General features: G+C 42.8%; 3 protein-coding genes across 6 annotated transcripts; all 3 read left to right on the top strand.

Annotated features, from left to right (window-relative positions):
- The first annotated feature begins 470 nt into the window (after positions 1-470).
- Positions 471-13,360, top strand: rad54b (RAD54 homolog B). Of its 4 annotated transcripts, none has more exons than XM_038711528.1 (16): positions 471-579; positions 1,297-1,475; positions 1,610-1,793; positions 6,885-7,121; positions 7,963-8,262; positions 8,500-8,662; positions 8,763-8,988; positions 9,537-9,623; positions 9,726-9,846; positions 9,929-10,068; positions 10,165-10,455; positions 10,646-10,806; positions 10,936-11,197; positions 12,404-12,470; positions 12,567-12,764; positions 12,852-13,360. In XM_038711528.1, exons 2-16 carry the CDS (start codon positions 1,329-1,331, stop codon positions 13,070-13,072), a joined length of 2,805 nt encoding a protein of 934 aa, XP_038567456.1. In that variant the 5' UTR covers positions 471-579; positions 1,297-1,328; the 3' UTR covers positions 13,073-13,360. The 4 variants fall into 4 exon arrangements, with proteins under 4 accessions (XP_038567456.1, XP_038567459.1, XP_038567458.1 ...); XM_038711531.1 differs by having other exon boundaries at positions 11,107-11,197; XM_038711530.1 differs by having other exon boundaries at positions 6,903-7,121.
- Positions 3,434-6,616, top strand: LOC119897660 (fibrinogen silencer-binding protein). Its single transcript, XM_038711532.1, has 2 exons — positions 3,434-4,258; positions 5,082-6,616. The coding sequence occupies exons 1-2, from the start codon at positions 3,852-3,854 to the stop codon at positions 5,635-5,637; spliced, it is 963 nt and encodes a 320-aa protein (XP_038567460.1). The 5' UTR covers positions 3,434-3,851; the 3' UTR covers positions 5,638-6,616.
- A 6,896-nt stretch (positions 13,361-20,256) lies between the features above and the next one.
- gem (GTP binding protein overexpressed in skeletal muscle) lies at positions 20,257-23,304 on the top strand. Its single transcript, XM_038711533.1, has 4 exons — positions 20,257-21,625; positions 21,962-22,038; positions 22,141-22,345; positions 22,445-23,304. Exons 1-4 carry the CDS (start codon positions 21,271-21,273, stop codon positions 22,726-22,728), a joined length of 921 nt encoding a protein of 306 aa, XP_038567461.1. The 5' UTR covers positions 20,257-21,270; the 3' UTR covers positions 22,729-23,304.
- The last annotated feature ends 939 nt before the right edge of the window (positions 23,305-24,243 follow it).

Here is a 24,243-nt window from a genome sequence, read left to right on the forward strand (position 1 = left end):
TCCGGGTGCTCCGTCTTCCTCCCACCGTCCACAGACATGCGGCCTAGGTTGATTGGTGACCCTAAATTGTCCTTAGGTGTGAGTGTGAGCATGAGTGGTTGTCTGTCTATGTGTGGCCCTGCGATGGACTGGCGACCTGTCCAGGGTGTACCCCGCCTTTCGCCCGATGTCAGCTGGGACTGGCTCCAGCCCCCCGCGACCCTTTACGCAGAATAAACGGTTGACGACGGATGGATGGATGGATCTCCTCTACCAGTTTTTTTATCTGGCGTTATTAAAGAGGTGAAGTGCAAGGTGAGCTCGATTTATAAGTCAGGGATTTTCGGGTTGCGGAAGTTCGAGTGGGAGGCAGCGTCTATGGAGGTAGGCAGTCAACTACTGTGACGTTGGAAATCAAACGCACCCCATTCGTTTTGACCACACCCATTGCCGGGATGTCGACCAATCACGTTCATCAAACCATTCAGCGGGAGAAACAACAGAAAAAGGGAAGAAAATATAAAACAAGACGACTTTTGTGGGGAATTGAGTGACAGTTTGTGATTTTAAACGCTTTGATCCAACCTTTAGTTCGTCCGGGTAAGTTATGTATGATACGCTGTCGCACATTATCAAACATGACATTACAGCTGAGTTTAAACCGGTTGGCAGTGTTTGTTAGCGACGGTTTAGCGAGTTATCTAAAGTTAGCTTGCTATCCTGCCATTTGTAGTTAGCGGGTGAGAGACTTTTAGGGGCACAAAGCCCTCTATTGGGACTGGGATTGACGTTAAAAGTTAACTTACATTTATAGAAACGTTTCTGTTAATTAATCGGTAACGTTAGCGACAAATCATTTAACTTTACTGACCGTCAATAAAATGTTAAATGTCCATCACAAGCTATCAGATCCAAAGCGGTGTCTTGATATAAATCAAATAGTGACAGGAAATGAGAGAAATTTGTTTTAGTTTTATTTGTGAAGATGCAGCAAAGACAGTGTGTGATGTAAGTTATGTGTATAATAAGTTGTTAAAGTGATTAATTGTGTATCAAAGCTGCAATGAATTAATTTCTCATGAAATACGCTAATACTACTCACTAATTCTAAGTATTAGAAAGCCTGTACTCTCTCATATCTAAGCTGTTCTAAATGTATACACCAGTAGTAGTGGTGGTAACTAAATCTTTTTGTTGTGGACAAGGGCCACCAACACTGAACTAAATGAGGAAAATGGTGTGTTTCTGGGCCACTGAGTTAATTATCATGATAATATACTTATTATTGTGTTGATGTTCATAGCTTTCTGTCTTTAGGAGACAGATTGTTGTGGGTTGCTAAAAGAAGAATGCGACGCTCAGGAGCTCCCAGCCAGCTCTTGGGTAATGCAGTGAAAAAGCCCCGGTTTGTTCCTCCTGGAGCACTGACGTCATGTCCTGTGGCTGTATCCAAGCACCTTACCCCTAAATTTGGTTTGGGCAATGCACTGGAAAAGGTAAATTATTCACTACCACTATTAACTACAGTATAATTCCTCAGGATTCCTGTCATTCTTGTTCATCATCCAGCATTGTTTCAAACTTCCTCAGATTATAAATTCTTTTTTCCCTTTCTCTTCTCATCTTGCAGATCCAGAGAAGTCTAGCAGCACCAGCTCCGGTTAAAACAGAGTATGAAATCCAGCCTGCTCCAGCCTTGTCAAAGGCTTTGGCTCGGGTTCTCAGTGCAACGGAAAGTAAGGAAAATGAGGCAGAGGCAGGACCTTCTAATGCTGGCTTGGAAGAGTTCACAGAAGACGACAACAGACCAGCAAGTAAGACACAAAGATTTGTGGCTGGGATAGTACCTAGTATGTTCAAGAATTGTCATGTGGAGATCACACATCAACAGAACCTCAGTGGAATATGGGCTGAATTTCAAACCAGCCCATATTTGTAGCTCGCAGTAATACCATATTGATACTCAAAATGTCTTCCAAAAGCTGGAAAGATCATTGATGGGAAAAGGTCTGACAGATGTCAGTGTGTTGAAAATATAAAGATACATTGAGTTTTTTGGTTCTACCTAGTTAACAGCTTGTAAAGTCTCTGTCATAAATTGTCATTTCCCTCTCATGATGTGTTTCACCATCTTTTGTTGTGTAATGATCCTTAAGAGGAGAACCCCAATATACTGTAGTACTTACTTCAAAGCACCTTGTAGTAACTACTTCACTATTACATGCATTACCTGAGATCACCTCCTATACAAAAATAAAAACAGTTAACTGGCTGTCTGAAGACCTGTAAATCAACAGATTCAGAGAAATGAGAATTAGCTTCTATCACTGAATGGGCATGTAGTAAATTCACTGATGAGCAATAATATTAAATAATAGGAAAAGGTATGGAAACACGTAGCTGAATCCTCTCCCTGTATACATACATATAATTGACTACCTAGAGAATTGAATTCCTCCCTGTACATGCGTAGTTTTCCATTACAATTTTTTTCTCAGTCAAGAAATATAATGCGCATAAAGCCAGACTTCTTATTTGTTGACTCAGTTGCCTTGTTTTAGAGGAAGTAGAAAAACCCTGTCATTTTAAACACAACAAAAGCCCTGCCCGGTTCTCTCAAAGTGTTATTTTTAATTCTCACGCATGCTGAGAGTCACTATTAAACATTACCTACGCCGTCATTATAACACGGGGTCCGTGTCGGTTTCACTACATAATTATGAATCGGCGTAATTTAGGATTTAAATGCTTCTTATTTCGTGTTTTACCAGTTTCTAAATAAACTGCCGCGTGATGCTGCCAAGAGTGATGCGGAGCGACATCTCTCTCTCATTCAGCAGTGCCTGACTGTCTCCCTGAGGCTAATAATAACAACACACACAGTTAAGATATATGTTAAACCGGGCGGGCTGAGTGACAGAAGGTCCAGCATTATGCAAATTAGCGGGGTAGTGCCGCGGCAGCGCCCGGCAGATTAGGACTGTGCTCGGGATCAGTGAGCCACCGCTCCCTCCTCCTGCAAGAGCAACTAGTGCCTTTGTTTCTCACCCTGAAAACACACGGCTCACACACCCTCTGTTTCCACACGCGCCCTGAACACGTGTTTTAATCATGGTTCAGTATTCCTGAAGCAGAGTGGAGGTTTATTTTGTGCACACTGTAGACGGCACACAATGCATAAAAGCGCTCTGCGTCTGCGAGCATGCGCAGCGCGCTCACTAACCCCTCCCCCACCCAGTTAGTTAAGCCAGCGCTATTTCAAAGCGTCACTCACTTTTGGAAAATAGACTCCTGGCCCCTAATAACCTGTACTATAGTTTTAAGACTGTTTCCTCGTTTGTGCAGGGCACAGACCCTCTGCTGCCATCCATGTGTGATAAAATAGGGATAGCGTGGCTGTGCTCTGTGCTGTGCTTGGTTTGGGGTTTAGAGAGACCCAGCTGTAAGTAGGTCGGGCTGGGCTTAAGCGGCTTAGCTACGTCAGCCTAAGCTGGGAGGAATTCATCCAAAGCCCTCCGCGGTAGGCGGGGGCCTAAACGAGGCTGGCCTAGTTAAGCCTGATTCTTATTGTGTGCAGCACAGCCTGTTTTTGTTGTGCAACATAGCTGAGAGGGAACCAAGGAGTAGTGTATGAATCCATGCACACGTTAGACATAGCTTATGTTTGATTTATAGAAGAAGAGAAGGAGAAAATGATACATGTATGGGAGTTAGACCAGTGTTAGCTTTTATCATCGTGGACCAAGAGAAGCCAGCAGCAGGGACCAAAAAAGACAGGTGGGAAGAGTGAGGGGCCACAGTACCAATTGTGGTTACTGAAGGGTGACAGCCATAGGCCTGAATTGGTCTGTGTGAGTCCGCTATGCTATAAGATGGCGTCCAGCTCTGTGTTTCTGTCCAGTATGGTGGGTAAAGCTCGCTCCTCCAACTTCACCCTCTCTGAAAAGCTGGACCTGTTGAAGCTGGTCCGTCCTCACATCCGCATCCTGGAGGAGCACACCAACAAGCATGCAGTCATTGTGGACAAGAACAAGTGCTGGGACACTGTGGCTGAGCAGTACAACGCCTTGGGAGGGGACAGACCCCATCGCACCGCTCAGGGCCTCAGGACCCTCTACAAGAGGCTGAAGGAGTCAGCCAAGCAGGAAGTGATGCAGCGGAGACACGCCCAGCCAGAGTACAGAGCAAGCATCTCCGAGCCAACCAGGAGAATTATGGAGATGATCCCTCACCTGTTTCACCATGTGCCCATCCACGAGAAGGACCAGGCTCTGCGCAGGTACAGTGTGACAGACATGAGCACAGGCACACATCTGAACACAGACTTGAAGGGATAACACTCAGTATAACAGTCAGGTGAGAGTTTAGCGAGCTCCAAAAACAGTATGTAGTCGTAATACTGATTCAACTGGTAGAGGAGGAGGGAAGGGAGGGGCTGAACTCACAGCTCCAAAGCCCAAACAGATTTCACTCTCTGTGTTGCATCGTCAGGCTCAACAGCAAAATGCAGTTTGTCCTGCCATTCTTTACATTCAGAATACTCACCTCTTGATTTGATATTGATTGATCTGTCAGTTCTGTTAGTTTCAGGTGAATCATTTAGTGTATTTTAAAAAGAAAAAAAACAAAAAATGCAAGTACAGATCACAAATTAGACCCTAAAAGTAATGTTTTGAACTTCAAGTTCTCAGTGCTACAGAAAGTAAGGAAAATGAAGCTAATTTTTTTTTTTAAATAGTTTTTTACCTACCTGACTAAGAATACCTAATGCAAATTAGACCTCAGAATAATGTTATGAAACTCCTTTCTCACTGTGACGAGCAGCAACAAAATCCAAAGTATTTATGCATAATAATGTGAAACAGCAAGGAAATCTTGGCATCTCCGAGGCTGTAACCAGCATAGGTTTATTTTAACTTTGGTGAATCACTTAACTTCCTCTTGTCTACTCCAATTAGTCAACTGATCCTTTGATTGTTTTTTTTTGTGTGTGCGTTATCGCCAGAAGAGGTCTTCACGCACCTCACAGAAACAAGATGTAGACACTCGATGATGTTTAAGCACTCCAGTCTCACTTATTTTATCTCTCCTTCCATTTTTAGATTAATATACAGCAAACACAACTCTCCCATCGAACATCCTGGCAGCAGCTCCTCACTGGCTGGACTCCAGGATTACTCAGCAGCTGTTCCAAGTATCCCCCATGAGGTGGTCCAGCTGGACCCTGAAGAGGATGTTAAACCACCGCCAGACCTCCCCATTCACTCTGCGCACACTGGGCCAGGGCTGGACGGAGGCCAGGAGCAGGAGGGGGAGCAGGACTTGGGCAGCGTCCACGATTACGAAGCATCCCTGTCTCCCACCCCTTCCTCCATTAACATTCCCCTCTCCTCCTCGCCGCTGCCCTTACGCCACGACCTCTACCCCAACGACATCTACCCTCACCACGAGCCTGAACGGTTTCGACCTCTGCACCTGGCCAAAGAGGAGCATGAGTTGGTGTTAGCCAATCACAGGAAGGTTGCCATGTACCTGGAGGAGAAGAGGGAGGGACTAAAGAGGAAACAGGACCTGGAGGAGGAACTACTGAGAGCCAAGATCAAAGTGGAGAAACTAAAAGCTGCTCGACTGAGACACGGACTGCCAATTCCTCTATAACAAGCATGAACATGTGGCCTGCGTTAGAAACAGAGCGGCTCCGAGAGATTGGAGAAAAATCTGCTGAGCAATCACACTCATCTGTTTCATGTTTGAGAGCTGTTTCAGAACTTGAATTTCTTTTGGAAACATAGTGCCTCGTACAGACACTGAAAGCCTGTTTGTTTATTGCAGGAGAAGGCTCACGTGTTGCCATCAATCTGTGTTTCTGCTTGTCAGTGTTAAAAATCTAATCGTTCTCTCATTGACTGAAGCGAAAACAAAACTTGTAAATGCTCCCATTACAAACACTGTGATAGGCCAGAATAGGTGAAATAAAAGTGACAGTCCAGGTTTTGGAAGACAATATCAGTAGTAATGAATGACCATGATGGATCTTTTCCTGCCCATATCTGCCACCAATATGCATCTAAGGGGATTTTAGCATCATGGTAATAATCTTTATGATCGAGGATTGTTAGTGAGAGTGATTCTAACAGCATTTCAGGTAATGATATACTGGAGAGTCTGCCTAGACCACATCAGGGGTATCGTTTAGGGCTCTGCTTACTTGATCTGACATCATAAAAATCAGATATGATAAACTGAAGCTTTTCCTTTTTAGCACTTTTAGGTAACCAAATTAGGGATACTTTTCAAAATTATGAATTTTACAATGAAAGAAATGTTCATAGACCCAGCCAGGAGGAAAGCTGTCGAAGGCCTTAACATATGACGCTAATGATGACGACCCGTGTTCTGTGAGTTGCTGAATTTACCAGGAGGGGAGTCAAACATGTTCAAGTCAGAAATCCTCCCTGGTTGCTGAATTGATGGACAGTTTAGTGAAGAACGGAGATGTGGAAGTGGCTTTGTGATGTTATTTAATGTATTTGACTACAACATTGATTGTCTTGTAATGTTGGTATACGAGTGTTGTCAGTTTCTTTTGCAGTTTGTCCATATGTTCAGTTATTTGTATTAAAGAAAGTAAGGTTAATGTTTTACTGGTCTTGTGTTTTTCACAAGTTAAACGGACATCCGCTGTCATAATTTCAGACTCTCCGAGGAAGACCTTTTTACTTTCTTAATTGGGTTGTCTGTAATTATATATCTTATTATTGTAACCAACATTAAACGTAAAAGAACACATGATGGCCAACACTGTCATGTCATGGAGGTCTACTATGATGTGTACACTTGGTGCAACAGGGACCTCTGCTGGTGGGTTGTGTGTGTATAACATCTGTTGGTTTTTCTCTGTGTTGTATGTCCTTGTTTTACAGGAGTGAACGGTTTCCCTCAGGTGACTCCCGGGTCAGCCTGTGTTTCTGGAGTTGCAGGCTCAGACTCCGGCGGCAGTCAGGATGGAGTGCGTTACCTCAGTGTGATGTGGTGTAAGGCCAGTAAGAAGAAACACAAGCGCTGGGAGGGCGATGCAGTTCTGGTTACAAGAGGGCGCACAGCCACATTGAAAGATATGGAGGGGAAGGATATTGGCAAGGGTGAGACAGATGCCCCAAACTACATTTTGTTTTTAATTTATTGTCAAGTTTTAATCTGGTGGGTTACCTGTGATAGTTAAGCAAAGCATTAACATAAATATAATACATGTCTTCTGGTAGGAAACATGAATACTGTGCCCCCTCTGATCTGAAGTGTGCTGTGTTGCACCACACCCGACAGTGATGTTTGGGTTCAGTGACTACACCTTGAGTACACTTGTTAACACCTGCGGCAAGGTCCAAAATTCAGTGTTAGGTGTGAAAGCACATCGACAAGTGTGGAGTCAAATTGTTCTTTAAGCTTAACCTTCAAAATCTCTTTTGTACTTAAGCAACTGATTGTATTTACTGTGTTGCGTCATTTATAGTGTGTACTATTATGAAATGCAAAATGGGTAAATATATTTGAAGTATTTCAGTGTTTAACATTTTTCTTAATCTTGTCTTTTGGGGCAGCAGAAACAAGCTATGAACACAACACCGACATAACCTTTTAAGCGGATATAGAGAACATCTTCAAACTCATCGAGCAGACACAGAGAAGAAAAAATTGGCAATCATTTAGAGTTGTGTTTCTGTCCCTCTGACAAATGTTCACACTCCATTTAGCTCTTTTTTCGGTCTCCACCAACTCCTGAAGGAAATATCTGACTCTTTAGCCGTTGACTGTTACACTATGTTCACCAGCTAGATGTTAACTTTGTCTGTCTGCCATTTTATGCCGAGCAGGGAGCGCACAGCGTAGCAAAACATTGAAAATAGCACAGCAATACCAGATAATTGAGATAATTTATCCCAATCTACACGGCCATGAGTTCACTGGGTGCATGTTTCTACGTAGGAAGTGGCTACAAAGTGTCTGAGCTGGCGTCCCTGTCCGAGGGAGAGACCCTGATGATTGGAGGGAAGGAGGTGGAGGTGATGGGAGTCATTTCTGCGGAGGACTTCGCCAGGGGACGTTGTTTCCAAGAGGTCCAAGTAGAGAAAGAGGGGCCACACACAAAGTCGGCCCTACTGTCCTCTCAGCACCTGGGGTCCAAACCTTTCTGTCCCCCAACAATGTTGGGGAGAGCAGATCATCCAGGATCCAAAGCAGAGGAGGAAGAAACCTGCAGACCTCGCCATGACCCACTGGCTCCAGGTATGTAGACTGGATCGGTTTATTTATCAGAATGAGGTCATTCTCAATAAAAAAAAGTCAGTAGCTTTGCTTGTGCATGTATTATAAAATGCGATGTATTCAAAATGTGTTGTGTTTATGAATTTCTTTTTTGCATTTTTAGGCATCTGTAGGTTTGTTTCAAGTATTGTTTTTTCACAATTTTTCATGTACAAACATTGTGTATATCCATAATCAGGGCCTCTGGGTCTTTTGCAGGTGCACTGGTGATGCCTCGTCCCTCTCCTAACCACCAGTGGTCTAATAACAAGTCGGGGCTTCCTATGGTTGATGTTGTTGTTGACCCATACCTGACCACTCACCTGCGACCCCACCAGAGAGACGGCCTGCTCTTTCTCTATGAGTGTGTCATGGGCATGAGGTAACAGAGCTGCTCCTATACTATGTTGTCATATGCTGTTTAAAGAAATTAATCAGTTCCTAATGGATCATATTGATGTGTTTCATTGTGTGTACTTCAGAGCTGTGGGTCGCTATGGGGCTATTCTGGCTGATGAGATGGGCCTGGGTAAGACCCTCCAGAGCGTGGCACTGTCCTGGACGTTGCTTAAACAAGGACCGTACGGTGGGAAACCAGTCGCTAAGCGCATCCTTGTGGTCACCCCCGGCAGCCTTGTGCAGAACTGGGGTGCAGAGTTTAACAAGTGGCTGGGCCGTGAGCGGATCAGCGTTTTTACCGTGGGTCAGGTGAGGGGAGAAGGAGAAATTCTTTCTTTTGGATTTACAAAGATTTCAAGCAGCATGATGGCAGCACAAGTAGAAGGATTTCTATTAGATCAGGGGTTTCTGGTTCAATTTATTTACATTTAAGATAATTCTGCAACAAGCAACATGTAACAAAAGAATATAATAAATGATAATAGTAAAAAATAAAAATAATAATTAAATACAAAAAGACCCTGAAGACAGTAAAGAACCCATATGTACCCACAGACACAAACCATAGACACAGAAATCAACAGAAATACATACAACAATATGCAAGATTCTTAAGAAAGATTCTCACACAAAGATACTGTTCAGGACCTGACACTCTATTACAGTGTATCAGTATCTTACAGTATCTTTATTAATTTTAGTTAAAACTCTTTTGAAAATACATTATTTTAAACCTGCCATTTTGTCCCTCTGTGCTTTTGTTGTGTTCTCCTTTCTTCCACTTTGCATTTAATTTACTTATTTTACCTTAATCAAGTATTAAGTCATTAATATACAGTCTTTGTTGACATGTGTAGGAGCACAGGATAGAACAGTTTGTGTTATCCCCTCTGCACAGCGTTCTTGTGATCAGCTACGAAATGCTGCTGCGCTGCCTGGAGCAGGTATGTTCACCCTGTGTCTCGCTGTCAAATGTGCATGTTACACATACAAATCAGCTTATATCATGTTTTCATGTAGTTGCTGTTATTTTCTTGTGTTTTTAGGTCCAGAGAGTGGAGTTCGGTCTTATAATTTGTGACGAGGGCCACAGATTAAAGAACAGCAGCATCAAAACGTCCTCAGCCCTCAGTAGCCTGAGCTGTAACCGCAGAGTCATACTAACAGGTACACACTTTAGGGAGTTTCTGACTGATATCTTAAACTTCTTGTTAAAGGTTTTATAACAAATTGTCTTTTTCTTTTGAAGGCACCCCAGTACAGAACGACCTGCAGGAGTTCTTTGCTATTATAGAGTTTGTTAACCCGGGGATTCTCGGGTCAACCACTGCATATAGGAAAGTGTACGAGGAGCCCATTCTACGCTCCAGACAGCCCTCCTGCACAGACGTAATGCTACTCTCTTATGTAGTCTTTTTGACATGTATGGACAACTTTATCTGGCATGAACCCTGCCATCATATCTGTCTCTGTATCTGCCAACAGGAGGAGAGAGTTTTGGGAGAGGAGCGAGCAGCAGAGCTCTCTCGCCTGACTGGTATGTTCATCCTCAGACGGACTCAGGAGATCATCAACTGCTACCTGCCTCCCCGTCTCGACTGGACATTGTTCTGCGACCCGTCCCCTCTGCAGCGAGAGCTATACAAGCGTCTCCTCTGCCACAGAGTCTTCAGAGCCTGCCTTCAGGGCTCCATGCAAACTCACACACACCTGGCGTGCATCACTGCCCTGAAGAAGCTCTGCAACCACCCTGGTCTGCTCTACTCCATTGTCAAGGTTAACTTCTTTATCAGTCTGCAGGAGAGTGAATCCTGCATCATCCTAGAGCCAGTAGTCTAACATATTGATCTTATTTGATTGACTTATGTCACTCAAGGTATTTATTGAACTGTGGTCAAAGTAGTCCCTCTGTATTATGTTAGTGCTTGGAGATTTGGCTCACTGTGAGTTCTGTTATGTTTTTTAGGAAAGAACAGACAGTTCAGTTGAGAGCTCTTTATACGAGGGCCTGGTAGATCTCTTCCCAGAATCTTACTCTTCAGGTGGACTCAACAGCGCTGACTCTGGAAAACTCCTGGTTCTCTCGGACATGCTGACTGCCATCAGACAACTCAGCCCTTCAGACAGGTGTGTGGGTGTGTGGGTGGGTGTGTGGGTGTGGGTGTGGGTGTGGGTGTGGGTGTGGGTGTGGGTGTTTGCATTTGCACGTATGTATTTTTGTCCCTATAAACTGACAGAGTATGTGTGCCCCGGCAGGGTGGTCGTAGTGTCCAACTATACTAAGACACTTGACTTGCTCCAGGACTTGTGTGTACACATGGGCTACACCTTCTGCCGACTTGACGGACAGACCCCCACCAGCCAGAGACAGCGGCTGGTTGACAGTTTTAACAGCCCCTACTCTAAGAACTTCCTGTTTCTGCTCAGCTCCAAAGCAGGTGGAGTGGGGCTTAATCTGGTGGGTGCGTCCCACCTGGTGCTGTATGATATTGACTGGAACCCAGCAAATGACATTCAGGTAAGACATGCAGACAAAGTCTGACAAAATCTGTAACACTTTATTTGACTTAACCGGCTGTTTTTGATCTCTTCTCTCCTGGGTAACCACACATATTCATTCATGTTGGTGTGAAAGCTTTCAGTCGAACTCTAAACAAGCTGACAGAGTCTGCCTGAAAAAGAGGGTTTAGATCCACTTCCAGGTGAACTCTGGTGCAGTTTGATTGCGGTGTGAAAGCACACATCACAAGGTCTTTATGATAGTAGATGTGATTTTAGCATGAATTCCAAAGCTAAACAACTATTAAATTATCTACTAGATGTGAGCTATTAAAGAAACAATAGTATAACATACTGTATATATGTATGTAAATCTTTGGTAAGTACATACACTGAACAAAATTATAAACGCAACACTTTTTTGGCCCCATTCATCATGAACTGAACTCAAAGATCTAAGACTTTCTCTATGTACACAAAAGGCCTGTTTCTCTAAAATAGTGTTCACAAATCAGTCAAAATCTGTGTTAGTGAGCACTTTTCCTTTGCCAAGATAATCCATCCACCACAAGTGTGGCATATCAAGATGCTGATCAGACAGCATGGGTATTGCACAGGTGTGCCTTAGGCTGGCCACAATAAAAGGCCACTCGAAAATGTGCAATTCCATCACACAGCACAAATCAGAAAGTCAATAGGAGTTAAATAAAGGTGTGTTGTATCCGTGTCTTTTGGTGGTTCCTTATTGAAAAGTGAGTGAAACGTATCACCAGTAATATTACAGTAAAAGACGCCTCTTTTGTGTCTCTTTTTTGGACCTAACCTGGTCATCACTATTTAGAAGGTTGAGTTGCAGTCTCAACAAATTATGCTCGTTATTATCTTTTTGTGAGATTTTTGTGACACCAGCGAACATAAATATACACATAGGGTTTAAGAGTGTGACGTCATTTGCTGTTTGTCACCAGATTTTCCTACTTACAGCTGCTGATGACACAGGATGACCTCACTAAAACTGTTCAATGAATGAATTACCTGTCAGTCCATGTGGCTCTATGCTCACAGCTCTTTGTTTGTTTTTCTTCATCTGCACCAAATGAACCGACCTTCAGGTGTGAAAGCGCCCTCAGACTGTATCACAGTCATATACATTCACAACCACCAGATGGTGCTGTGTACATGTGTGTAATTCCCCTGCAACTTCTCTGGTCTCTACTTTGTCTAGGCAATGGCTCGAGTATGGAGAGATGGACAGAAGAAGACAGTGCACATCTATCGTCTCCTTACTGCAGGTCAGATTAAACAAACGCACGCACAAAATGAACATACAATGAACCAGACAAGTATGTTTAAAGTTTTATGTCTGGGTGTGTGTTGCTTCCTCACAGGCACTATTGAGGAGCGTATATTCCAGAGACAGGTGTCCAAACAGGGGCTTTCGGGGACGGTGGTTGACCTGGGCAAAGGGGCGGAGCACACCAGCTTCTCCACCAGTGACCTGCGAGATCTCTTTAGCCTGACAGACACGCTCTCTCTAACACACGACTTGCTGAACTGCAGCTGCAGCATGGACGGTTCAATCCAGGGTAGGCACACAGGCGACAACCCACACACTGACTCCAGTATTTGACTAAAGTGAGACTCTCTAACTCAGTTTTTTTATGAATTCTCAGCTGCCGTAGAGGACGAGGAGAAGGTTTCTGACAGGCCGTGCCAGCTTGGTCGTCAGGGTGAACGTGGGGGGTCGTTGCAGAAGCATCTCAGCATGTCTGAGCTGATGCAGTGGAGACACTTCTCTGGTGACACACACACCTTCTCAGACCCCTACCTTGATCACGCACGAAACCACATCACCTTCGCCTTTCAGACCACCATCTCTCAGACAACTGATTAAACAAACACACACTAGATTCCACTGTAAACAAGAATAACTCACACAAATGCATTTCTTCTAAACTTTTGTCTTCAGGCTCTCTGGCCTTCGTCTGCAGCCTAGCTACAACATATGACTAAAACACACAACAGTTGCTGCCAACAACAGCAATACAGTTTCTAACTGTTTTAAGTGACATTGTTTGAGAGATTCTGTGTCTTGTCTTGTTTTCTTTATTTATTCTGATAAATCTACTGTTGAATGTCATTAAATAAATAAAATTCAAAAGGAACGTGTGTCATAAAAAGGCTTTTAAGGTGTTGAACATTGTTATTGACTGAAGAACTCTCCCGGGCACAAGTAGAGCACGTTATGCATGTATGAATGTGGCAGAAGTGTTTGTGTGCCGGGTATGTTTTACATCCACATACTGTAGATAATTGTGCAAGAGGTACTTCTGTGTCCATCTAGAGTAATATTTACTGTGTTAATTAGAGGATTTATGTTGTTTTGAGACATGTTTAGGTAGCACAGAGGCTATGGCTGCTATGGAGAGGATATGTGTACAACCACCCATAGACAAGAATTTAGTTAATGGCTGGCTGCACAGTGAGGATACCATTCGGAGCTGAATATTCTGACATAATAAAGGCAAACGAATCTTTAGCTTTAAATTTTGTGCTGTAATGTCACAGTTTGTGTGTCTCTGACGTTGTGACCTTATACATTAGCGTCTAGTGAATCGGCAGGGTTTTTTGATATGGCCGTACTGCGATCTGTTATTTTGGATAACACTGGTCTGTTCATGCTCTTCAACACAAAGCTGCTGCGTGGGAGTTAAGTAGCCCATGTGCGCGCGCCCTGAATTCACATATGATTTGTGCTCGGGTCTGTCAGATTGACTGAGTGCCAATACAATGCGTCTTTACATAAACATGGTAATTATTATTTATTGGCTGATCACCATTCTGCGTGATTGTTAAGCAACTTTTTGTTAAGCAACTTTGTTGTATAATAAATGGGTCTCTGGGACGTTGAGCTTTCTCTTTTATACATATGACAGATGTAGCTCTGCGGCCCATCAGTGTGTGCGCATGTTGGAGGCAGCATGGTGATTATGCAGACACCTGCTGTTTCACTGTGGCCACAGTGTGAATTTAAACTGTTAATGCCAGTCCTACGCCAGAATTAAAAGTCTTCAGTCTCATCTAAAACGTACGTGTTACATAATATTTATTATGTAGTCTGTGGTGTCTCTGTGGAACCCGTTGTAGGCCCTCTATAAGCTCATCGGTTTTGGATCGTAAAGTATTATTTTTGTTTTTGATAAATCTTCAGATTATTTTTTCAATGAACTGTTTTGTCTATATACTGTCAGCCAATTTTGAAAAATAGGCCACGGGGACATCTTGAAAAGTTCTTGTTTTGTCTGACCAACAGTGCAAAATCCTAATATATTCAGTTTACTATCATAGAACATTAAGGAAAAAAGAGGACATATTCATGTATAGAAGCTTTTTTCCTTAAAAATTACTTAAATAATTAATTGTTTATCAAAAGAGTTGCTGAATAATTTTCTTTTGATTGACTAATTGATTAATGGACTGCTCATTTCAGCTGTAATGCTCAAAATGACAATGATAACATGCTGATGTTAAGCAGATAATAATATTTTCAATGTTCACCATCTTAGTTTAGTATATGTTAGCATGTTAATGTTTGGTAATTAGCACTAAACACAAAGTACATAAAGTATTTAGCCAAAAATCTAAGGCATCACCATAGTCGGTAGGATTCGTATTTAGACAGGATGCAAAATTTACTTTTTTGTCCACCAGCCACATGGCTAAAATGTGTACCAGCCGCTCAATTGATTCTTTTCTTAGCTGGTGACTGAAATAAATCTACCATTCATTTGCATATTTTGTCAGCATTTGCAGGTTGTTGGCTGCACCCTGTCTGTGGACCATGAATGGTTGCACGAAATTTAACGTTAATCCATCCACCAGTTTTTGAAATATTTAAGTCTTGACCAGTGGGGGACGGTAACTAATTATATTTACTCATTTAAGTTCAAATTTGAGGTACCTGTACTTTACTTGAGTATTTTCTGTTCATGCCACTTTCTACTTCTACTCCACCACATCTTAGAGGTAAATATTGTACTTTTTACTTCTATATCTAACAGCTTTAGTGACATTACAAATTCAGCTTTTTTTTATAAAATATGATGTTTTCCTATGAAGTAAACTACCCAACAGTTTATGTGGCTGAAACGATTAGTCGGTTGAATTAATTAAAATTGGCAGTTTTTATCGTTTAGGTAATTTTTTGTGTGACAACTGGGATGACATTTCTCACTATTTTCAGAATAGCACCAACACACTGACAGACATTGCCATCAGTACAAAATCCACAAGGCAACAGCAACTTACAGCAGCTGCTCTGGCAGCATAAGATACCGTTTTTTTGTTTGTTTTTTCAGAGCAATCACGTTGTGTCACAGCACTTTGGTATTGGACACGTGTCAGACGAGTGTCATTCGTCAAAGCGGGACATTGATCCGAATCACTTCTCTAACAGTCTCAGAGGCCATGTGCTGGTGGGGTGGAATCTGTGTGAAGCTTTTACTGGCCGCACTGCGAATCCCTCTTATAAGCCATGCGTTCCAGCCAGACAGCTAAAAGACCTGGCGTATGGATTGAATGAAAGACTTTCCACCACTGGAGGCAGAGATGGATACATCTGTTTTGATGGAGAGACTGAATCATAGATTGCAAGTCTATTCCCTGTGATCCCCAGTCCTCTGTGGAAGATCTGAATGTACCACGGAGGCTGGGTGGCCACAGCTCTGGTATTAACCCTCACTGAGGTCACAGTTGTCATGTTTCATTCATCATTAGTCCTCACATCATTGATGTTTAAGCTGCATGTGGTTTTAGAGGAGATATTAAGAGACTTGTGCGTCAGACCTGGCACTAGACATAGTCTGTACCTCACATGCCTTCAGCAGATCTGATTTTTCTGTACTTCAAGATGTTGTCTCCAAGGTTGATGGCACCACAATTTATACACTTGAGTTTCAACAGACTAATATCCTCAGCAGCACAGTGGTTTCCCTGTCAACCCCCAAACAACTCACTGTCCTTTTGAATACATGCTCAGGCTCACTTTGCTGGACTGTTCCCCACATAATAATGTCGCCTCTTTATGTGGATAAAGAACACATACTTTAGATCGTTCTCCCTTTGTTCTGTTTACCTTTATCTCACTATTTATCAATAAGTGCAATCTGCTCTTGGATTTGTCCTCCTTGACCTCGCTCTGCACTGGTCTTTGCGATTGTGCTGTTAAACTAGACCCTCAAGGCTTTGATTATCTAATTACCTCGTTGGCCCACATCAGAATCAAAAGAAGTGAAAGAAATCTGAAACAAGGTCACAGCAGATCAAATGTCAAGGCTAAAACATAAATCTTCTGTGTCTTTCTTAACCTATAACAGCCTTCACCTGTCAGAAACCTTGCCTCAAACTGACTTGTTTTTCAAATGTGAGGGGTATAGATGTATTCAGTGCTCGGCGAGGTGGTGCATCTGCTGTCGCAGCAGCCTAGGAGTTGGCGGTAATTTGATTTGACTGTTAATGTTGTAAACCACTGAATTGTATGAAGTTGCTTCAAACAAACAGATCACATCCAGTTCAGCAAAGATCAGGGCTGCTTTAGTTTTATGTTCATCTTTTTGGAAATAACCCTTTGAGACAGTCTATATTTTTTAGTGAAAGAAAGAAAGAAAGAGGTCACTTCATACTCAGTTTCCATCTATAGCCATCACCGTGACCCCTGCCAGTCTGCAGCCAGCCTGAGCATATCTCTCTCCCACCATTCAACCCCTCCTCCTGACTCTGGTCCTGCTCCAGCACTTACCAAGGATTTAATGTCGCTCAATCATCTGGCAGGCAGATCAGATCAGAGTTGTAATACACAGCAGCAGGTCCTGCAGATGAGGCCGCAGCCTGATACAGAAGTCCTGAAAAACAACAGCTGAAAAAGCAGCATAATCCCACAATCACTGTAATAACTCCCTCTGCTCTCAGTCGCTGTTTCTCTCTCACACACAAAGTGCTTTGGCAAATGAAAATATTATGTTTACGAGTTAAGAGAGTACGTGATGCAATGCAGGATGGATGTTTGTGTACGCTTTGTTAGATGGATCATTCACAAAATACCAACTGGTGGTCTCCAACCCATTAATAACATACTGGTGCTGCTGATAACAGATCTTAGGCTTACATGTTAAAACCTCTTCCCAAAGCTGTTCAGTTACTCCTGAGAGGAAGCTACAGTACTGTGCATAAGTTTTAGGTTAGTTAGTTTTATACCAAACAGGTGCTAATGATCACCAATTCAATATGTAGGTTGAAACACAATCATAAACTGACAGAAACTGCTGTGTAGAAGGAATACAGCTGAGTGAGGAACAGCCAAACGCAGCTACAGTGAGGGGGAAAAAATATTTGATCCCCTGCTGATTTTGTACATTTGCCCACTGACAAAGTAATCAGTCTATAATTTTAATGGTAGGTTTATTTCTACAGTGAGAAACAGAATAACAACAAAAAATTCTGACAAACGCATGTCAACAATGTTATAAATTGATTTGATTTTTAATGAGTGAAATAATTATTTGACCCCTCTGCAAAACATTACTTAGTACTTGGTGGCAAAACCACTGTTGGCAATCACAGAGGTCAGACGTTTTTTGTAGTTGGCCACCAGCTATGCACACATCTCAGGAGGGATGTTATCCCACTCCTCTTTGCAGATCTTCTCCAAATCATTAAGGTTTTGAGATCACTGACAAGATCCTTCTGTGTAGTTCTGGGCTAATTCCTCACCGTTCTCATGATCATTGCAACTCCACGAGGTGAGATCTTGCATGGAGCCCCACACCGAGGGAGACTGACAGTTGTTTTGTGTTTCTTCCATTTGCGAATAATCACACCAACTGTTGTCACCTTCTCACCAAGCTGCTTAGCGATGGTCTTGCAGCCCTTTCCAGCCTTGTGTAGGTCTACAATCCATTAAAACCAATAAAATTATAATTTCTTTGTCAGTGGACAAATCAGCAGGTGATCAAATAGTTTTTTCCCTCACTGTAATAAGATGAGGTTGCTGAAGACAGTTTACTGTCAAAATCAGCGACCATGGCAAGCCGGAGCACAGCAACAAGACACAAGGCAGGGGTTTCTAGATGTGCTACCCAAGATCTTTTGAAGAAGCACAAAGAAACGGGCTATGTTGAGGATTGTAGACGCAGCGGTTGGCCAAAGAAACCTACTGCAGCAGATGAAAGACACATTGTGCTCACTTCCATTCACAATAAGATGTCCAGCAGTGCCATCAGTTCAGAACTGGCAGAAAACAGTGGGACCCTGGTACACCTGTGTACTTTCCGGAGAAGTCTGGTCAGAAGTGGCCATCATGGAAGACTTGCTGCCAAAAAGCCATATCTCCGACATGGAAACAAGGCCAAATGACTCAACTATGCATAGAAACACAGGAACTGGGGTGCAGAAAAATGGCAGCTGGTGCTCTGGACTGATGAGTCAAAATTTGAAATATTTGGCTGTTGCAGAGGGAAGTTTGTTTGCCGAAAGGTTGGAGAGTGGTACCAGAAGGAGTGTCTGCAGGCAACAGTGAAGCATGGTTCATTGCAAGTTTGGGGCTGCATTTCTGCAAGCAGAGTTGGGATTTGGTCAGAAGTAATGGTCTCTGCTGAGAAGTACAAGCAGATACTTATCCATCATGACTGAGTGAGCCATCTGACTGGCCCCAAATTTATTTTATTTATTATTTATATTTATTTTTCAGCATTACAATGCCCCTTGCATACAGCAAAAGTCATTAAGAACTATCTTCAGTGTAAAGAAGAACAAGGAGTCCTGGAAGTGATGCCATGGCCCTCACAGTACCCTGATCTCAACATCACAGAGTCTGTCTGGGATAAAAAGAGAGAAGCAACTGAGCCTGCCTAAATCCACAAAAGAACTGTGGGTAGTTCTCCAATCTACCTGCTAGTTCTTTCAAAACTAAATGCAGGTGTACCTATAAGAATTTAGGCTGTTTTGAAGGCAAAGGTGGTCACGCAAAATGTATTTAATTTGATTTTCTTCTGTTCATTCACTGTTTTTTTTTTTTTTTATCAATTAACAAAATGCACCAATGCACCAATCTACCAACATGTCTATTTTTGAAAGCATTCTTACTTTACAGCATTTTTCCACACCTACCTGAAAACTTTTACACACTTGCCTACTCTGTTTAGATATTCTATGAAAAGACACATGTTGGATATCATTGTTTTCACTCCCAACAGTCACATAATTACAGCTAATAAACCTCCCATAAATATACCCCTGGTGTGTTTATTTTTTGATATAAAACTCAGTTATCTGTTTTGAGGCACAGTGTGAGAGCCCTGACTGCATGTGTTTTTATCTTGGAGATGCTCCCGGAAGTTGTGGCTTGTATCCTTGCTGAGTGTTTATTTAACCTTTCTACTAAAAAGAATGATAATTCCAAGTGAGGGATAGCTTTGTGAATTTAAATAACCTGCCAAATACTGCTTCTCAGTATGTGGTCTTTAGCAGCTGTCCGCCAACGTAGAGTCATGGTTGGAGAAATTAGGATTGTTTGGATAATTGATGCTTGCTTTATTGGCCCAAGTAGTAATCTAGGATGTCTGTTAATCATCTGTGAGGTTGGAGAGCAGCAGAGGTTTAGATCAGTTATTCTGACTGGCACCTGCACAGAACTCAACATTTATAAATAAACTGAATTCTCAAGACACATAAATGATTGAATAATTCATGTACAAACTAAATCACCCTTTAATTTGGACTTTCTTGCTGATTTGATGGGAAGTCGATGCAGATTCCCCTTATCCTGCATTCACATTGAAATTGGGCTCCAACTAAAGACTATTTTTATTATCAATTAAACTGCAGATGAGTGTTGTACAGGACAGGTATTGCTTCCTGCCTGTCACACCTCCTCCAGTGCCAGTAGGTCAGCTGCAGGGTCGTCGGCTGGACGCTGCCATTTACTGATGTTTTGCTCCTACACCAATACATTTCCAGGCTGGGGAGGGGGGTGGTGTTGGGGGGAGTGGCGTAGTGGTCGTAGACGTCTCCCCATCAACCCCAGCAGTTGTGTTTACTGGGGTGTTGGACCCCAATTAAAGTCCTTCCTCTGTAGCCATAGCCAGTAACTGGCATTTTCTGCCTCATCTCCCAGCTCCCTTAAGGTTATTTTATCAATGAATCATTTGAACTACAAAATGTCAGAAAATAGTGAAAATTGAACAAAGCCCAAGGTGATAGCATCAAATGGCTTGTTCAACCAAACCTGAAGATTTTCAGTTCACTACAATATGTTTATTGTATATCATTATATTATATATTAAACAAGGAAAAACAGCACATACAAGTAAGAAGCTGTAACAAGGGACTGTTTGAAAAAATTACTTGAATGAAAGATTGATTATCAAAGTAGCTGGCAATTGTTTTTATGTATTTCTTTCCTACTCTTTTTATTTCTTCACCTTTTAACAAATATTGCTCAATTACAGAAGTCCATAGTGCGATTTCAATAAAATTCAAAATTTATCAAAATACAGTAGCCTTTTGGTGTAAATACAATCCCAGCAGTGAGTCAAAAAGTGAGACAACAAATAAATACCCACCACATCACAATGAACACTCGTGCTCAACTTGTCTGACCCCCTCCCCTCCTGCTCCTCTTTATAAAAGCCACAGGGAAACCCCATCAGAGCATTAGAGCCACACTCATCTGGAGATTATTGAGACAGACGGCAGCAGAAACACCAAGAATACACCAGCTGTAAATCGGGATTTACCAACCAAATGTTTCTGCAATGCCCGAATTTTACTCGGTTTTTAATGTGGAATTTTTGCATCGGAACTCGGTCTGAGTTTTGTCTTTGTTTTTATCAGCCTTATTGAGGGTGCAATAGATTACTGTAGTACAAAGTCATACTTCACTGTCTTTTTGGTACCCTTGTTGTTTAAGGTGAATCTCTTAAGAAATCGACTCCTGTTTTCTTTTTCTTGGGGTGTTATTCCAGTGAGGTTAAAGCACTACCTTGTACTGCGTGTTAATCGGCTAATCCAGTTCACCCTAATTTTGTTGCTGGTACCATGCTGTCCAGTGTCCGCCGGCACAGCCTCCGCCTGCAGACCGAGCTCCACCGGTGGAGCGTGTGCGACCCCGGCAGTCACCTGCTCCCGGACAGCTTTCTAGCCCGGGTGCCCGCCTGCATCTCCCGCTCCAAGTCCTGCACCAGCTCCGCCGGGGAGTCGGACGGGAGCCGCGGGAGCTGGTCGTCATCGGACTCTGTCATCTCCACTGACTCCACCGGAGAGCCGACGGAACTCGGGGGCCCGTACCGGGTGGTGCTGTTGGGGGCCAGCGGTGTCGGCAAAACGGCCTTTGCCAGCATCTTCGCTGGGGCAGCGGATAGCATGGACAGTGATGACTGCGAGCTATGTGGGGGTAAGAAAAAGATGATAACTATACTGAAAACAACTGTTATTAAGATCTGTCGGGTTTTTATAATATTTATTCATTCATTTACATTTACATTTTAAATTGCTATAAACCTAATCCTTATAAATAAATGATAAAAGTAGCATATCATCATAAAATACAGACAGAAGTGAGAAATTCAATAAAATCTGAAAAGCACTATACACATTTTAATTTCCTATAATGATATGATACTGTACTTATTTTGATAGTATGATTATGTCCAACATATTGCTGTCAACAATGCAACATAAGTCTCTTTAAATTTTAGACTTTGACCTCTTTTGTTTGTTATAATTTCAGATGAAGTGTGTGAAAAGACAATTGAAGTGGATGGAGAGCCAGCAGCTATAACTCTGCTTGACACATGGGATGCAGAGGTGAGATGAAAAACAGGCGCATTGACTTCACCTCAGCTGGTATGCCCCATTACGCACTGTACTGTAAATCCTGTATCTAATTGCATGTGTTTGTCTTTGCAGACTGATGGCGAATGGGCTCAAGAGCGCTACATGCAGACAGGCGATGCCTACCTGTTGCTGTACTCTGTAACTGACAGGGCCTCGTTCCTGCGAGCCTCGGAGCTCCGGATAACCCTGCGCCGCTTTCGTCCTGCCCAGCATACACCAATCATCCTGGTGGGGAACAAATGTGACCTGGTGCGACGCAGAGAGGTGTCAGTCAGTGGTGAGGAGACACAATCCTCATCTCTGTGTGTGTTATGAACACTGTTTACTGTGAGTTTGTTTCTATATGCAAGTACTGATGTATGACTTTCTGTTTCAGAGGGTCGTGCCTGTGCTGCAGTGTTTGACTGCAAGTTTATCGAAACCTCGGCTGCTATGCAGCACAATGTCTGGGATGCTTTTCATGGCATAGTGCGACAGCTGCGTCTACGCCGAGACTCCAAGGAAGCCAACAAGCGTCGCAGGCACAGAAGCTGTAACACACGCAGAGAGAGCCTTCCTATGAAAGCCAAACGTTTCCTCGACAAGGTGGTGGCAAAAAACAATCCCAACGTGGCTTTCTGGCTAAAATCTAAGTCCTGCCATGATCTCTCTGTGCTGTAGGAGTTTTTTTTTTATTAACTCTACACTAAACCTTTGAGCAGGTGAACAAGTTACAGCCTGAAGAAGAGAATATGTCGACATGGGCTCGAGGGAAGCCTGCTTCTAAACGGCTGCTAGTTCGGGGGTTCAAACCCAGCCCTCAGTGTGTTCACATCAAGCCTCGGCACAGCCAGCATGGCGTACACGTGTTTGTGCACTGCCGTTCATATGTTGCAGTCTGAACTAAACTGAGTGGACTGAGCTCAGTTTGTTAGCCTGTGTAATGGACTGGACAGTCAGCAAATGAAGTGACGCTACCTGTCGTAGAGACATGTCATGTCTGTGTGGCTAAATGTTGGAGGGTAGAGCTCAACTGACGGAAACTGACAGAAGGATATGATGTTTGTTCGTTTCTGTGTTTTGAACAAAGACATTAACATTAGCCTTTTCTCTCCCCCTCTTCCCTCATTCTTTTGCTCTCATTCAAATGTTTCCTCTTTCAATCCTTAAGTGATACGATTACCAGTTGTAATTTATTTATAATGTGTTATATTTTGCACTTAATGTAAATAAATACCAGATTGATAATGCACTGTATTTTGCTACTTGTATGTACTTTCCGTGTTGCTTATTCAAATAAAGTCTCATCATCCAATTTGGAGAAAGAAAAAATGTCCCTTTTGCCTGTCATCACAACCTTACTAATTAGATGTTACCATGGGTGACTCAATTTTACACAATAGAGACACACTCTCACAAACAGGGTTTAACGACTGAGCTGATAAAAGATGAGTCAGGTGGTGACATTAAAGCTGAACTTTCAGAAACCGAATTAGTCGCCCGTCTGTGTGTGTGTGTGTGTGTGAGACAACTGATTGAGTACAGCAATTTGACTGCTCAGGGACTGATCAGAGATTTGGGTCACAGTATGACACAGAACATCATGCTCCGACGCCGCCTGCTCCAATCCCAAGCTCAGTTTTGTCAGGAAATCAGTATGATCGGTAAAATGCAGGAAAATGTGTTGCCAAGGTAACATTCACAGGAGCCCAGGAAGTGTGTGTGTTTTGTATGTTCGGTCCAGGGAGCATCAGGCAGATGGTGTTAGTGCATGTTGGCCAGAATATCAATCAGGCTGCCTGCACACGGGTTCAAGGCAGATACATGCGCCCATGCTTTACATAATAGAGTCACTTCCATCTGAATTAATGGCTTCATCCGCTGAACCGTCACCACTGCAGTCACAGGTTCTGGTTAAAGAGCGGTGCTGTGAAACAGTGACTCACTCACAGCTCGTTATTCTTACAGTTGCAGAATAACACAAATCTCTGCCTTGTTTCCAAGCTGCTTTCTACAACTTGTAAAGCTCATAGCCTTCAGCCCAGGATTGTAGCATGTGCATCAGGATTGATAGAAGATAACCCGAGTTACATGTATGTGTGATTGGGTCATGAAGATAAAAGATAACTCAGTGACAAAACATAGGCTGACATCCTCTCTTCATGTATGCACTTTTTAGAGGTGGAAAAGTTTAGA

This window comes from Micropterus salmoides, unplaced genomic scaffold (genome assembly GCF_014851395.1).
Source record: "Micropterus salmoides isolate LMB-PRFRI ecotype aquatic unplaced genomic scaffold, ASM1485139v1 Ms_hic_scaffold_11, whole genome shotgun sequence".
Taxonomy (NCBI): domain Eukaryota; kingdom Metazoa; phylum Chordata; class Actinopteri; order Centrarchiformes; family Centrarchidae; genus Micropterus; species Micropterus salmoides.